The sequence below is a fragment of the Ictalurus furcatus genome, chromosome 26, assembly GCF_023375685.1.
Source record: "Ictalurus furcatus strain D&B chromosome 26, Billie_1.0, whole genome shotgun sequence".
Taxonomy (NCBI): Eukaryota; Metazoa; Chordata; class Actinopteri; order Siluriformes; family Ictaluridae; genus Ictalurus; species Ictalurus furcatus.
In genome coordinates, this window is record NC_071280.1 from 12,611,309 (window position 1) to 12,623,953 (window position 12,645).

At 40.4% G+C, this 12,645-nt stretch overlaps 1 protein-coding gene across 4 annotated transcripts in view; it reads left to right on the forward strand.

The window, feature by feature from the left end:
- The window catches only part of atp11a (ATPase phospholipid transporting 11A), a 99,387-nt gene that overhangs the window by 44,826 nt on the left and 41,916 nt on the right, over positions 1–12,645 (forward strand). For all 4 annotated transcript variants that reach the window (XM_053616264.1, XM_053616263.1, XM_053616265.1 and 1 more), the window contains 8 exons: positions 4,283–4,405; positions 5,321–5,410; positions 5,522–5,602; positions 5,950–6,057; positions 8,883–9,011; positions 9,288–9,391; positions 11,888–11,938; positions 12,207–12,271. In XM_053616264.1, the coding sequence (XP_053472239.1) occupies positions 4,283–4,405; positions 5,321–5,410; positions 5,522–5,602; positions 5,950–6,057; positions 8,883–9,011; positions 9,288–9,391; positions 11,888–11,938; positions 12,207–12,271 (751 nt within the window). The remainder of the gene's footprint in view (positions 1–4,282; positions 4,406–5,320; positions 5,411–5,521; positions 5,603–5,949; positions 6,058–8,882; positions 9,012–9,287; positions 9,392–11,887; positions 11,939–12,206; positions 12,272–12,645) is intronic.

A 12,645-nucleotide genomic window follows, 5' to 3' on the forward strand; every position in this document is an offset into this window, starting at 1 on the left:
CTGTGTTGTGTTGTGTTTGGCTGTATTATGTGAATGATGCCCTGCTATTTTTTTTATTGGATGTAAGCACAAGGCACTTAGTACTTCATGGAGAGAGTGAGGGGGGGTTGGGGGGGGTGGAATGGGGAGGGGGGGGGGTGGGGAGAGGGAATGGGGAGGGGGGGGGTGGAATGGGGAGGGGGGGGGTGGGGAGAGGGAATGGGAAGGGGGGGGGATGGGGAGAGGGAATGGGGAGGGGGGGGATGGGGAGAGGGAATGGGGAGGGGGGGGATGGGGAGAGGGAGAGATGGAGAGATGGTGGGGAGAGGGAGAGAGAGATGGCGAGAGAGAGAGAGATGGAGAGAGAGCTTGGCACTTGCCCATTTTAACGTCACACTTCTCAATTTCAATTTCAAGCTCCAAAGTCTTTCCTGAGTGATTGAAACTTAAAGCAACTCCACCTGCTGCTTTTAGTCTCATTAAACTCCTGAAATCCCACACTGGAGCTCCTGAAGGCTCACCTGCTCTAATCCAATAAACGCTAAACTATTAACATCTTATTATAGTTAAAAGCAGGAGCGAAAAGTGCTGACACCTGACACTGTGACAGCTTTCCAGAATACAAGTATGTAATAGAAGGAATAGAAATAAGAGTGTGGGTGGGTGGGTGTGTGTGTATACGTCAGTGATTTCAATGAATTTTTATTGGTTTATTATATGGCACAGTTTGTTATGATGGACTCGTGGTGTGAAAATGACTGAAAGATGAACTCTGTATTGGCAAAGCGTGTGTGTGTGTGTGTGTGTGTGTGTGTGTTTGGTTGGGTGAAGTTGAGCTGGCACCCTAGAGGTGTGTAAGTTTAGCTGCTCGGCTGTTCAGTTGGTAGGTAGAGCTGTGTGTGTGTGTGTGGGTGTACGTGGTGCACATGTAATCTGAGTGTCTTTAAAACTAGGGCATGGTGCTGCCACAACACGGCTCCATTCCCCAGCTGCAGCTTAACCCCACCTCTCGTTAACGTGTGTTTGACATGAGTGACTACACCGTGTGTGTTTTTGAAAAATATATCCGTTACATGTGGAACGTGTTGTCCTAAAATATCTCCTTTGATGGTAATTCGGAATTTACAAGCTCACTTTATTATCAGTTTGCTTACACGTAAGGAGTTCGTTGTGACTATTGAGATGGATTAAAGGAGCAGTTTGTCATTTTTAGTGCCTCCTGCTGGCGGTCATGTGAACTGCAAACATGATTTAAACGTACTCTGACAAGCCCAACTGTTTCTGTTGACACTACATGCAGTCTGTGAGCCTTTTTTTTTTTTTTTAATGCAAATGGGTTTATTCTGGAAGGAGGTTGTACTATTTTCTGGGCCAGAAAAAATAAAACTCAAAAACTGAACAGATCAGTTGAATTGCAGTATTTGGAAAGCGCACGGTTCTTTGAAATGATATGATTTAATACAGGTTTGGAAAAGCTTTTAAACATTGCACACTGCACCTTTAAGTATGCATGTAGCAACAAGACAGACAGACCAGCCTCACATTTAATAATGTTTATACCAGAGCATGGTTGAATTCTTGATTCTGATTGGCCCAGAGGCAGACGTATATGGCAGGCCGTTCACATAATTTAAAAAATATAATTGTTGATATGTTTATTGAAGCTTTATATGAGGAGACGCTTATTTAACATTTGTGGGAGGAGTCTGGTGTGTCAGTGCTTCATAGCCATCGGAGGTGAACCTGTAACTGTAATTATGCTGACATGGCACACACTGTCATGTTTTATACCGGACTTACTGTAACTGATAGTCTAATAACAACTTCCTCCTCTCTGTTGTCATTGGTTGATTCTTCTTACTGTCCATCATGTGCACATACACACCCTTACTGAGAAACGAGTCAGTTTCCCAAGCTTCCGGGTCTTCCTTTAGCGGGAAAGCCTGAATAGACTGAGTAATGTGTGCAAGATGATGTAGCTCAGCGGGGAAAGAAAGAACACAAATGACATGGCCATTAAATTCACATAAGAACGCGATTAGCATGCAGGAGGAATGTAAACCGCTAATTAAGCCTGTTTGCCAGCATGACATGCAAATCTTGATGTAAACTCCAGTTGAGGTAGAGATGAGGGAGAAAAAGAGCCATATGGAAGCCAGTCGTTTAAAAAATAAGAATAATCCGTTGGTTTAATGTGCGACTGAGCAGCTGGAATTGAGCTTGATTAGCGATGAGAAGTGTATGAGATGCTAACGGGTTGAAATTGTTCTCTCACGCTGAGCTGCACCAATGTTCCAAGCAAGGGCGGCTTCCTAATGTTGCTGTGAATTAAAGCCATGACAATGAGTGATCACGCTAACTGATCCCCAGTCGTAGCCGTTTTAAGCAAATTCACACAAAAACACTTCTGTATGTCTTACATCTGATCAGATGCATGTATAAATATAATGCCTGATTCACTTGCTGATTACAAAGAGACTATACTGTTGTGCTAACAGTGTTTATTTGTTAGCCGTCAGGCGTGATTGCGCAGTTGGTTTTCTTCCCAGCTATATTTGAAATGTTCCAGTGCCTACAGTAAGCTCTTATTGTCTGCTGACTCTTCTAAATGGCTCATATGTAAGAGCCGGTCATCATTCACAGGACACCGAAAGAAGTTGAGGACATCTTGAGCGTTATTGCTTTGCTAATTACTTCACTTAGAGACCTTTTAGTTTCTGAAGTGATTCCATTCTCCAGTCTTTCCCAGCCAATATCAATTCAAGTCCTTTCAGTAGTGGCTCCTGGAATATGCTGCTGAGGAATGGATTGCGCCTCTGACTAATACCCTCTTTACACGGTCACTGATTTTTAGTGGACGGCCTCCTCTAGGCGGAATTGTAGTTGTACAATATTCTTTCCAACTGTACAATGTTTTTTTTTTTGTTGTTTTTTTTTCTCACAATCTTTCAAATAGATTGAATAATTCAGTGTGGGATATGGGATGTTTGGGATATTGACACATTTCCAGTACTTTCTTGGTGTTCATGAGTTTGCTTGTGTAGCTATGTTCTCTAACAATCTTTGGGGTCTTCCAGGAACAGGTGTATTCAATATTGAAATCACATGACTCATTAATTGCTTGCAGGTTGGCCTCCATTCAACTAGTTTTGAGACTGATGGTGATTGGCTGCACAGAATCTAATTTAAGGCGTTGGCAACAATGGGTGTGAATACTTATGCTATCACAGCTTTTGCACTGGGCACTTTGCCAGTTCCTGTCTGTTAGCTACAGTAGCTCTCCGCTATCACACCACAGCTTCCAGCCAGTGAGGGTGAAGTGCTTCCTTCTAGATACGTGAAGCTTGCGCTGGCGTTTTTTCGAAGTAAAGCACACTCCGAGGAAAGCGCTATCTGCCCTCTTCCTCATACATCAGCTCACGGATGCCCTCCACTGGCTCGTTTTGCTCTCTGGGACTCCTTACCAAGGATGGCTGTGGCATTGTTAAAATTTGAACTTGTGAAGTCTCTGCTATAAGGCAGACACTTTTCTATTGGCCACTCGAAAGCCCAATGTTTATTTATTTCTAAATGATTTTGCAAAACCCTGTTGATACCCCACTTTCAGTATTATGCGCTATTTTGTGAAGATTCCTGACATATAATCCAAGAAAATTTCTAAAATTATAGAAAACTTCAAGAGGGATGAAAACTCATGCAAGGCACTGTAAATGGCGCCTTTACAAGCATTTCTATGCAAGCATTTTGTGTTGCACAATCCCACACTTTTATAAAGAAACGCTGATGCAAGCATTTGTGGGTATTTTTGAAGTCCGAGGTGCATTTAGAGTGCAACTGGGATACATTTGGGCTGCTTGCAATGACTAAATGACTAGATGATCATGCTTTCAGAGACTGGAGTAAAAGAATAAATGTAGGGTTTGACATGGCCATCAGAGACTTTAGCGAGAGCCTTTAGTGGGAATATCCAAGAGGCATCAAGTGTGGCACTAAAAAGAGCACTTCAGAAGCAATTTGATTCAAATATAACTTTCTGATACAATTAAGCACTTTGGGGGTAATTTGGTGATCATGGACTTTTTAGAGAGAACTGTTATCCAGTCTTTAATTGGTTGAATTCTATTTTGTAGAAGTGCAGCTGTGTAGGTCATAGCCTTCATTACCCATAAGAGCTTTAAGAGTGTCGCTCTCAGACTGTGGCAGAAGGCAAGAAGTTGAATGGAAGAAAGATCTTATTAGCTAATAAGTAAATGAATAACCCCTCCCTCTCTTTCTCTCTGTGTCTCTCTCGCTCTCTGTACAGTGTGCAGGGGAGGAGAACTGGGTGGACAGCAGGACAGTGTATATCGGACAGAAAGTGCCACCCCCCGGCACTGAGGCCTACATCCCTCAGAGGTTCCCCGACAACAGAATAGTCTCCTCCAAGGTCTGACACAATATTGAAACTCCTTCAACTTAATTGCCGTGAGAATATCTCTTCTATGCACAGATTAAATTAAAGTTTCTATATTGAGCACTTAATTTACCCTTATGAAAAAGTCTCAACAGTTCCAATTTTTTTTATTTTTTTTTTTAAAAATGTTTAGGTAGAGCCTTTGCAGAAATTTTGTTTGTTGATACTGAAATGGAGTGTGTTTTTGTTGAGATTGTTTTTTTTTTTTTCCTGTACAAACTTTGGTGTAAATATGGGAAAGTTGTCTAAAGGGTGTAAAAAGAGATCAAAATTAGGACAAGTAGTGTAAAATTAGGTGAGAGGAGTGGTGTAAATTGGGGACCAATGCGGTATGGTGTAAAATTGGGGGAAGTGGAGGTTTAAAATGGGAACCAAATGTAATGTAGTATAAAATTAATGGACGGGATTGGTAGAAAAACTAGTGTAAAATAATGGTGTTAAATGGGGGGAAATCTGTGTAAATTGGCTAGGAATGTGCCATAAATATTGAAAAGGGGAGTGTAAAACTGGGATAAAGGTCGTGTAAATAATTGTAAAAAGTGTAAAATTGTGAAGAAAGGAAAAATTGGTGTGAATTGAGTTGAAAAGTGAAACAAAGGACACCAGCGGTGTAAAATGACACTAAACCGGTGTAAAATATTGAGACAAAGTGGTGTAAGTGAGTCAATTTGGTTTAAATTTGTCAAAAAGTAGTGTAAATGGGGGATGAATTTGTGTAAAATTGTGGGAAGTGAAAATGTAATGTTGAATGAAATCCTCTTTCATCAGAATGGAATTTAAACAGCTTCTGTATACGATGCCTTATGCCTCATTGTCCCTCTAATCCCCTTAGAATGATCTAACGTTGTTGTTGTTGTTGTTGTTTTCCCTAAATCTGTCTTCCTCCAGTACACTTTTTGGAACTTTATTCCGAAGAACTTGTTCGAACAGTTTCGAAGAATCGCAAATTTCTACTTTCTCATCATCTTTCTTGTACAGGTGAGCCTCAGTGAAATGAAAAGTCTTTTCAATAGCAGTGTCCCGCTCGGCGCAAACAGCCTGAAAGACACTCTGTCTCTGTCTGTCCTTTCTGTTTATCGCTCTCTGCAGTTGATCATCGACACTCCCACCAGCCCCATCACCAGTGGTTTACCACTTTTCTTTGTCATCACTGTAACCGCTATTAAACAGGTAAGCAAGTGAAATGCCTTGTTTTTCTTTTCCTTTTTCACTCCCTCTGAGTGAACAAATTGTACATTTAAATAAAATCAAGAATATGTTTTGTCTGATTTATTTATTTATTTATTTATTTATTTATTTATTTGTTGACATTACAGTTTTTCTGGCCCTTTGTCAGCAGATCTAAGTGTTCTCTGACTATTAAGATTTCTAACAATGCATATCGTGATATTCTGTGCAAGCATCATGATATCTATCAGAAAACAGGGTGTGAAAACATTCGTTATCGTTAGGATAGTACCCTCAAACAGGCACCTTTTGTACACCTCTCTCTCACTCTCTCTCTCTCTTCTGTGCAGGGCTATGAGGACTGGCTCAGGCACAAGGCGGACAACGCAATCAACCAGTGTCCCGTTCAAGTTGTCCAAAAAGGCAAAGTGGTTCGCAAGCAGAGTCGCAAGCTGCAGGTGTGTTACTTGCAGGGAAATGTGCTACATGTTAATAATGCGGCGGTTGTGGCTCAGGTGGTAGAGCGGGTTGTCACTACTCGTAGGGTTGGTGGTTCGATTCCCGGCCCACGTGACTCCACATGCCGAAGTGTCCTTGGGCAAGACACTGAACCCCAAGTTGCTCCCGATGGCACGCTAGCGCCTTGCATGGCAGCTCTGCTACCATTGGTGTGTGTGTGTGTGTGTGAATGGGTGAATGAGACACAGTGTAAAGCACTTTGGATAAAAGCGCTATATAATTGCAGAGCATTTACCATTTATTGCAGTCGTATGTTGCCTTTAACATTATGGTGCAAATAATACACGTCAGTCATTTGACATGCCTTACGAAGGACGTTGACCTCTGCCACTGACAATGGCTCTGTATATTCCCATTTATAAGGAAGTCATTATATTCAGAACTGAGGCTTTGCGTGACCTAACTGTTTGTGTAATGCAGTTCAGCTGACAGCATTGTTCCAGTTAGTGTCTGGCAGCAGAGGGTCGGCACGATGACAGACAGAATGCTGCTGTGTTCCTACGTTCATTGTGAAGTTAGTCTTACTGCAGAGACATCGCTATGCCACTTATCAGTGAGATGTGAAATAAAAATGATTGAAGGTCTGTCTTGTTGCAGAAACTCTAGAAAGCCTGGGCTATACTTTAGAAATATGACAAAAGGTATTTGGTATTTGTTTAAATAATTCAGGATTGCTTTTCTTTTCTTTTCTTTTTTTTTATAAACCTGGCTTGTCAATGACTACGTTTACATGGACAGCAGTAATCTAATTATTGACCTTATTCTGAATAAGACAGTATTGTGATTATGGTGTTACATGAGCTGCTTTTAGAATACTCCTTTCATGTTCCCGTTTTACATGTTATAGAACATAGATAGATTAACAGCACACGTCATTACGTCCCTGTGCCACGCCGTCTGATGTTCCCTCCAGAATTTCACGTATTGACATACAGTTGGTCTTCGTGATGGAACCGTATACAGTTTTGGGTGTTTTTATTTTTAATTTTATGAAAGCTTCAAGTGCAGTTGATTATTAGTCATGCTGTACGTGCAAATAGACGACTGCTTGAAGCCGTGGGCTACGTCCCAAACCGCATACTTGCCTACTATATAGTATACTACTATATACATGTATTTCGCCTACTATATAGTAGGTAAGTACGCGGTTTGGGACGCAGCCGTGCTCTCTTGTTTGCCGTTGAACGGTTGAGCACTGCCGTGTGTGTACGTGTCCTGTCGCAAAATGCGGTGAAAACTCTCACACGAGGTTAATAGTATGATTAAGGTGTGTACATGTCTGTAATACACGTCGACAATGCGACTAAAGCAGGAACACTCCACATGTCTTAATTCCATTTGTGTTTACTTCGAGTATGACTTTAATCGGATTAAGCTCATTAATAATCGCTGTTTACATGCTAGTTTCTTAATCAGAGTATCGTCTTAATCAGGTTAACGTCGGATTATTGTTGTCCATGTAAACGTACTGACTTGGGAAGATGTTTGGAGTTGTTTCTTGCAGTACAATTATTGTCATTTGCTTGCGAATACTCCTGTGTTTTTCAAACTTGTCTCTATCCAGTGCATCAGCCCAGGTGTGATTTCCACAGCTGCACGTATAACTCATTTACAGTGGAAGGGAATTGAATTCCTAATAAAAGCGTATACACTGTGATTCTGTAACATGAATTAAAAACTATATCTGTTATGCATTATTAATAAAGTTTTTATTACATTTTTTCCAACCTTCCAACGCTAGAACAACACAATAAAGAGTAATTAGTTGCTTAAAGTTTCCAGAAGGTTTTGTGGTGACGCCATTGGGAATTCAAACACGCTATAATGGTAGCGCATGACATTTTTTTTTTTTTAAACAATTCTTTATGGCATTCTAGCAAAATGTTTTACGATAGCATTTATTGACAGAATTCAGCAAGTCCTACATTTTAAGTAAACAGCTTTTCTCTTCTACCTTAGTATAGAGAAACGTTAAAATTCTTGCTCGTAGTAATCACAAATGCACTGTAGACACAATGGTTAGAGATTAGATTGAAAAATGCTGCCGTATTCCATTGTGTTTGACTGAAATAGACAGGTTTTTTTTTAATCCCACATGAATGAATGTAGTAAAATGTGTCACACAGCACATATTTACCAGTGGCTAGGATCCCAATCCTGATGCACATTTCTAGTCATACAGGTTATTTAACACTGAAACAAAATGATGAGACAGAACTCTCAGGTATGCATTTAGATGCAGTTTGTTGCATTATTTTTTTATTTTTTTCCCTCCGTACAATCCAGTCAGCATCTATGATCCGTTACGTAACACTCACTCTCTGTGGATGCCAACAGTGTCCCAGATACGCCCGTCATCAGAATGATAGATTTATGTTTACGTATTTATTTGTGTGGTTGAAATGAGGCGTTTACGATGTTAAATCGTTGTGTTTAAACTTCCATTGTCCATGTCATGCTCACTACTTTGGCTGCTGTCCAGAGTGGAACTCTGAACTGTGAATAGGGTCTGTGTTCGGCGGCTTCGATAAGAGCATGGTAATGACATCATAGCTTTGTGTTGTGCAAGTTTAGTCGAGCCGTAGTTATGTACAATGTAACGTATACAGGAACAAGGAGGATTTCTCAAAGTTGGTTGTTGTTGTTTTTTTTTTTTGTTTTTTTTTATGAATGATGACGGCTTTATGACACTCACCTGTGTAATTCATTTTAATAGCATAACAGGTTTTCTATGGTGTAATTGTAGCATGTTTGTGCATGCCAGGTGGGTGACGTGGTGTTGGTGAAGGAGGACGAGACGTTTCCTTGTGACCTGATCCTGCTTTCCACCAGTCGAGACGATGGCACGTGTTTCGTCACCACTGCCAGCTTGGACGGCGAATCCAGTCACAAGGTGATTAAGGCACAAAGCAGTGTGTATTACATTACATTACTCACAGTGCTCTAGGAAGAGGAGTGAAAATCGCCTCACTGCTGAGTCTGCAGGAAAATAAAGCTTTATGTAGATTTGTCGCTTATTTTTTTTTCCCCCTTGTAGTTTCTTGTCGAGTTGCACTGTAATTTGAACTGCGTTTTTGGTGCATCTGAAGTTGAGTTCATTAGACGGAATGTGCGTGTGTGTCCTTGGTATGCTGATTGCTCATTGATGTGCTCTTCTCCCCACACAAAGACCTATTATGCAGTTCAGGACACCAAGGCCTTTAATACAGAGAAGGAGGTGGACCAACTGCAGGCCATTATAGAATGTGAACAACCTCAGCCAGACCTCTACAAGTGAGTCATTTACCATTTCATATAAACAACTCAAATGTCACACTTGTATGTCGCTGCAAGACACACGATATATCCGAGACATGCGTCACACGTCATGCATATTTACATGTAACAGTAAAAGGCATGAACAAACATTTAACACGAGAGCAGCCGAGCATAAGAACTAATATTCTCATGTGCTCCAACACAGCTATAATACACCTGGGTTCTTACTAGTAACCTACGCACTGTTAATCAATCGTTGATGTCACGGAACATTTTATTCAGCTCTCTTGTGGTTCGTTGGTTTAAATAGTGGCGAGCATGTTTTTTTTCCCAAACTGCTGCGTATGCTGTATACTCGGAGGAAAGCGTTATCTGCTGTCTTTCTCATACATGAGCTCACAGAGATTCCTTTGGCTCCCAACTGCGGAAGGGTGTTTTATCGTACGGATCTGAACGCGCGATCTGGGTGAACGCTTTTCTGTTGCCCCGCTGAGGAATCTCTACTGTAGGTTCGTTCTTGATTTTGTTGGCTAGTCGAGTTAAATTGAATTGCATTAGCTAGCTGCAGCGCTGTTGCAGTTCTGTTTTTGTGTATGTCTCATGCTAAATAGTTTTAGATCTTCAAACGAAATACAATATAAAACAAAAGCAACCTGAGTAAACACACAATACAGTTTTGATTTATTTCTTTATTTTTATTTAAGCAAAAAAAAAAAAAAAAATCACCAATGTTAAAAAATAATTTCGCCCTTAAACTTAAAATCTGGTTGTTCCACCTTTAGCAGCGATAACTGCAAAAAAAAAAAAGCTTCTGATAACTGGAGATCAGTCTTTCACTTACTTCTAGGACTAGGATTTACTCCTATGCTTTGGATCATTGTTGCATAATCCAGTTGTGCTTGAGTTTCAATTTACGGACTGAAGACCGGACATTCTCCTTTAGGATTTTCTGGTAGAGAGCACAATTCATGTTTCCCTCAATTATTGCAAGTTGGCCAGGCTCTGAAGCAGTAAAGCATCCCCACACCATCACACTTCCACCACCATGCTTGGCCATAGGTATGATGTTCTTTTTGTGGAATTCTGTGTTTAGTTTACTCCAGATGTAACGGGATGCCTGTCTTCCAAACAGTTCACTTTCGACTCATCAGTCCACAGAACATTCTCCCAAAAGGTTTGAGGATTATCAAGGTGTGTTTTCGCAAAATTCAGACGAACCTTAATGTTCTTCTGAGTTAGCGGTGCTGTTCACCTCACCACTCTTTCATGGATGCCGTTTTTGCCCAGTGTCTTTCTGGTAGTGGAGTCATAAACAGTGACCTTTATTGACGCAAGAGAGGCCTGTAGGTCCTTTGACATTGTCCTTGGCTTTTTTGTGACTTCCTGGATGAGTAGTTGGAATTTCAGAAGGTTGGCCACTTCTGTGCAGTTTTTCCATTTGGAGATAATGTCTCTCACTGTGGTTCTTTGGAGTCCCAGAGCCTTTGAAATAGCTTTGTAACCCTTCCCAGACTGATGTTTTTCAATCACCTTCTTCCTCATCATTTCTGGAATCTCTTTCAACATTGGCATAGTGTGTTACTGGGTAAGACCTTTTAACCAACTTCATGCTGTTGAAAAAGTTCTATTTAAGTGTTGATTTGATGGAACAGGGTTTGCAGTAATCAGGCCTGGTTGTGTCTAGTCCAGCTGAACCCCATTATGAATGCAGTTTCATAGATTTGGGGAATTAGTAACTACAGGGGCAAATACATTTTCACACAGGCCCAGTTAGTATTGGATAACTTTAATTTTTTTTTTTTTGCTTCAATAAATAACATTTAAAAACTGTATTTTGGGTTTACTCAGGTTGCCTTTTTTATGTTAGATTTTGTTTTCACTTCTGAAACAATTTAGTATGAGATATACAACAAAAACAGAAGAAATCGGGGCAAATACTTTTTCACAGCACCATGGGATCGAGTAGGGCTACAGCGAAGAAGGTCCTGGGATTATGTCATTTTGGAAAACATAGCTGTTTTACTTACAGATTTTACATATAAGTACCTGATTCCATTGTTCTCAACGGCCTGTTGTCAGTGGCTGATCATTAATAACGATGTACTGGATAAGAGCTGTTATTTTCACTCAAATAGCGTGATCTCTAGAAATCTTTCTTGCCTAGCCAGTGTTTGCAGCTAGTAATGACCTCGTCATGTTGAGTTTTATTTTGAAGATGTTTTATTAGGTTACTTGTTCTCAGAAGGTGCGCAACATACACTAATCGTACCTCAAGTATTATTAATATACATAATATATAATATACTGTATACGTAATATACATAAATTACATCACATAGTGCTAATCCTAGATTAATTGATAATTACATAGTATTTTATTAGTATCGGAGCATTTTTTATGAGTACGAGTAAATGAGCGTGCTGTCAGACTGATACCTGATACCAGAACCGATATTGACTTCTTACTTTGTGCTTCTCTCTCTCTCTCTCTTTTTTTTTCTCTCTCTCTAGATTTGTCGGGCGCATCAATATTTATTTGGACCGAGATGAGCCCATCGCAAGGTAAATCCATACACAGGAAGCTGAGCCATAATGAAAGAAGTTTGTTTGTGTACAAGAAAGATGGAATGTGCAGTATTGAATTCTGCAGGAGGATTTTATAGCCTTCATATAGAGTACATCTCTGTTGGCACAAAGTCTAAAGTTAACATATAACTGAGCCAGCAGTTTGCTATCTGCTTTGTTGAGATGCAATCCATTTCACTATATTCTCTCACCTTTTTAAAATGCAGGCCAAGTATACTGTACTGAATTTAATCTCTGGTTTTAGACCTCTGGGCTCGGAAAACCTGCTGCTGCGAGGGGCCACGTTGAAAAACACAGAGTTCATATATGGTAATAAAAATGCATTTCCTACAACCTTATTCATCTCTCAGGAAAGAAGGTACTGAAGTTTACCATTGCTCGTCATTGGCGTAGTGCTCTTGATGGTACACCACGTCGACTTGATTGTTTTCCTATAACAGCATGTCTCAAAGTGTTTCATTCCTCTCATACCACAGCAGTCTGCCAACGATACAAGTGATGTGGAAAGTTAGTCAACGTTATCCCCTACGTTATAGCAGCTATAAACCGTCAGGCGTGTTACTGTGAATCCGCAAAGCGCCGCAAAATCCTCTGTCCTGAAGACTTTCCTGTGGCGGAAACTTACTCACTATTACAAAGCACTGGCACTAGAGACTCCTTCCATAACATTTTAAATAAACATC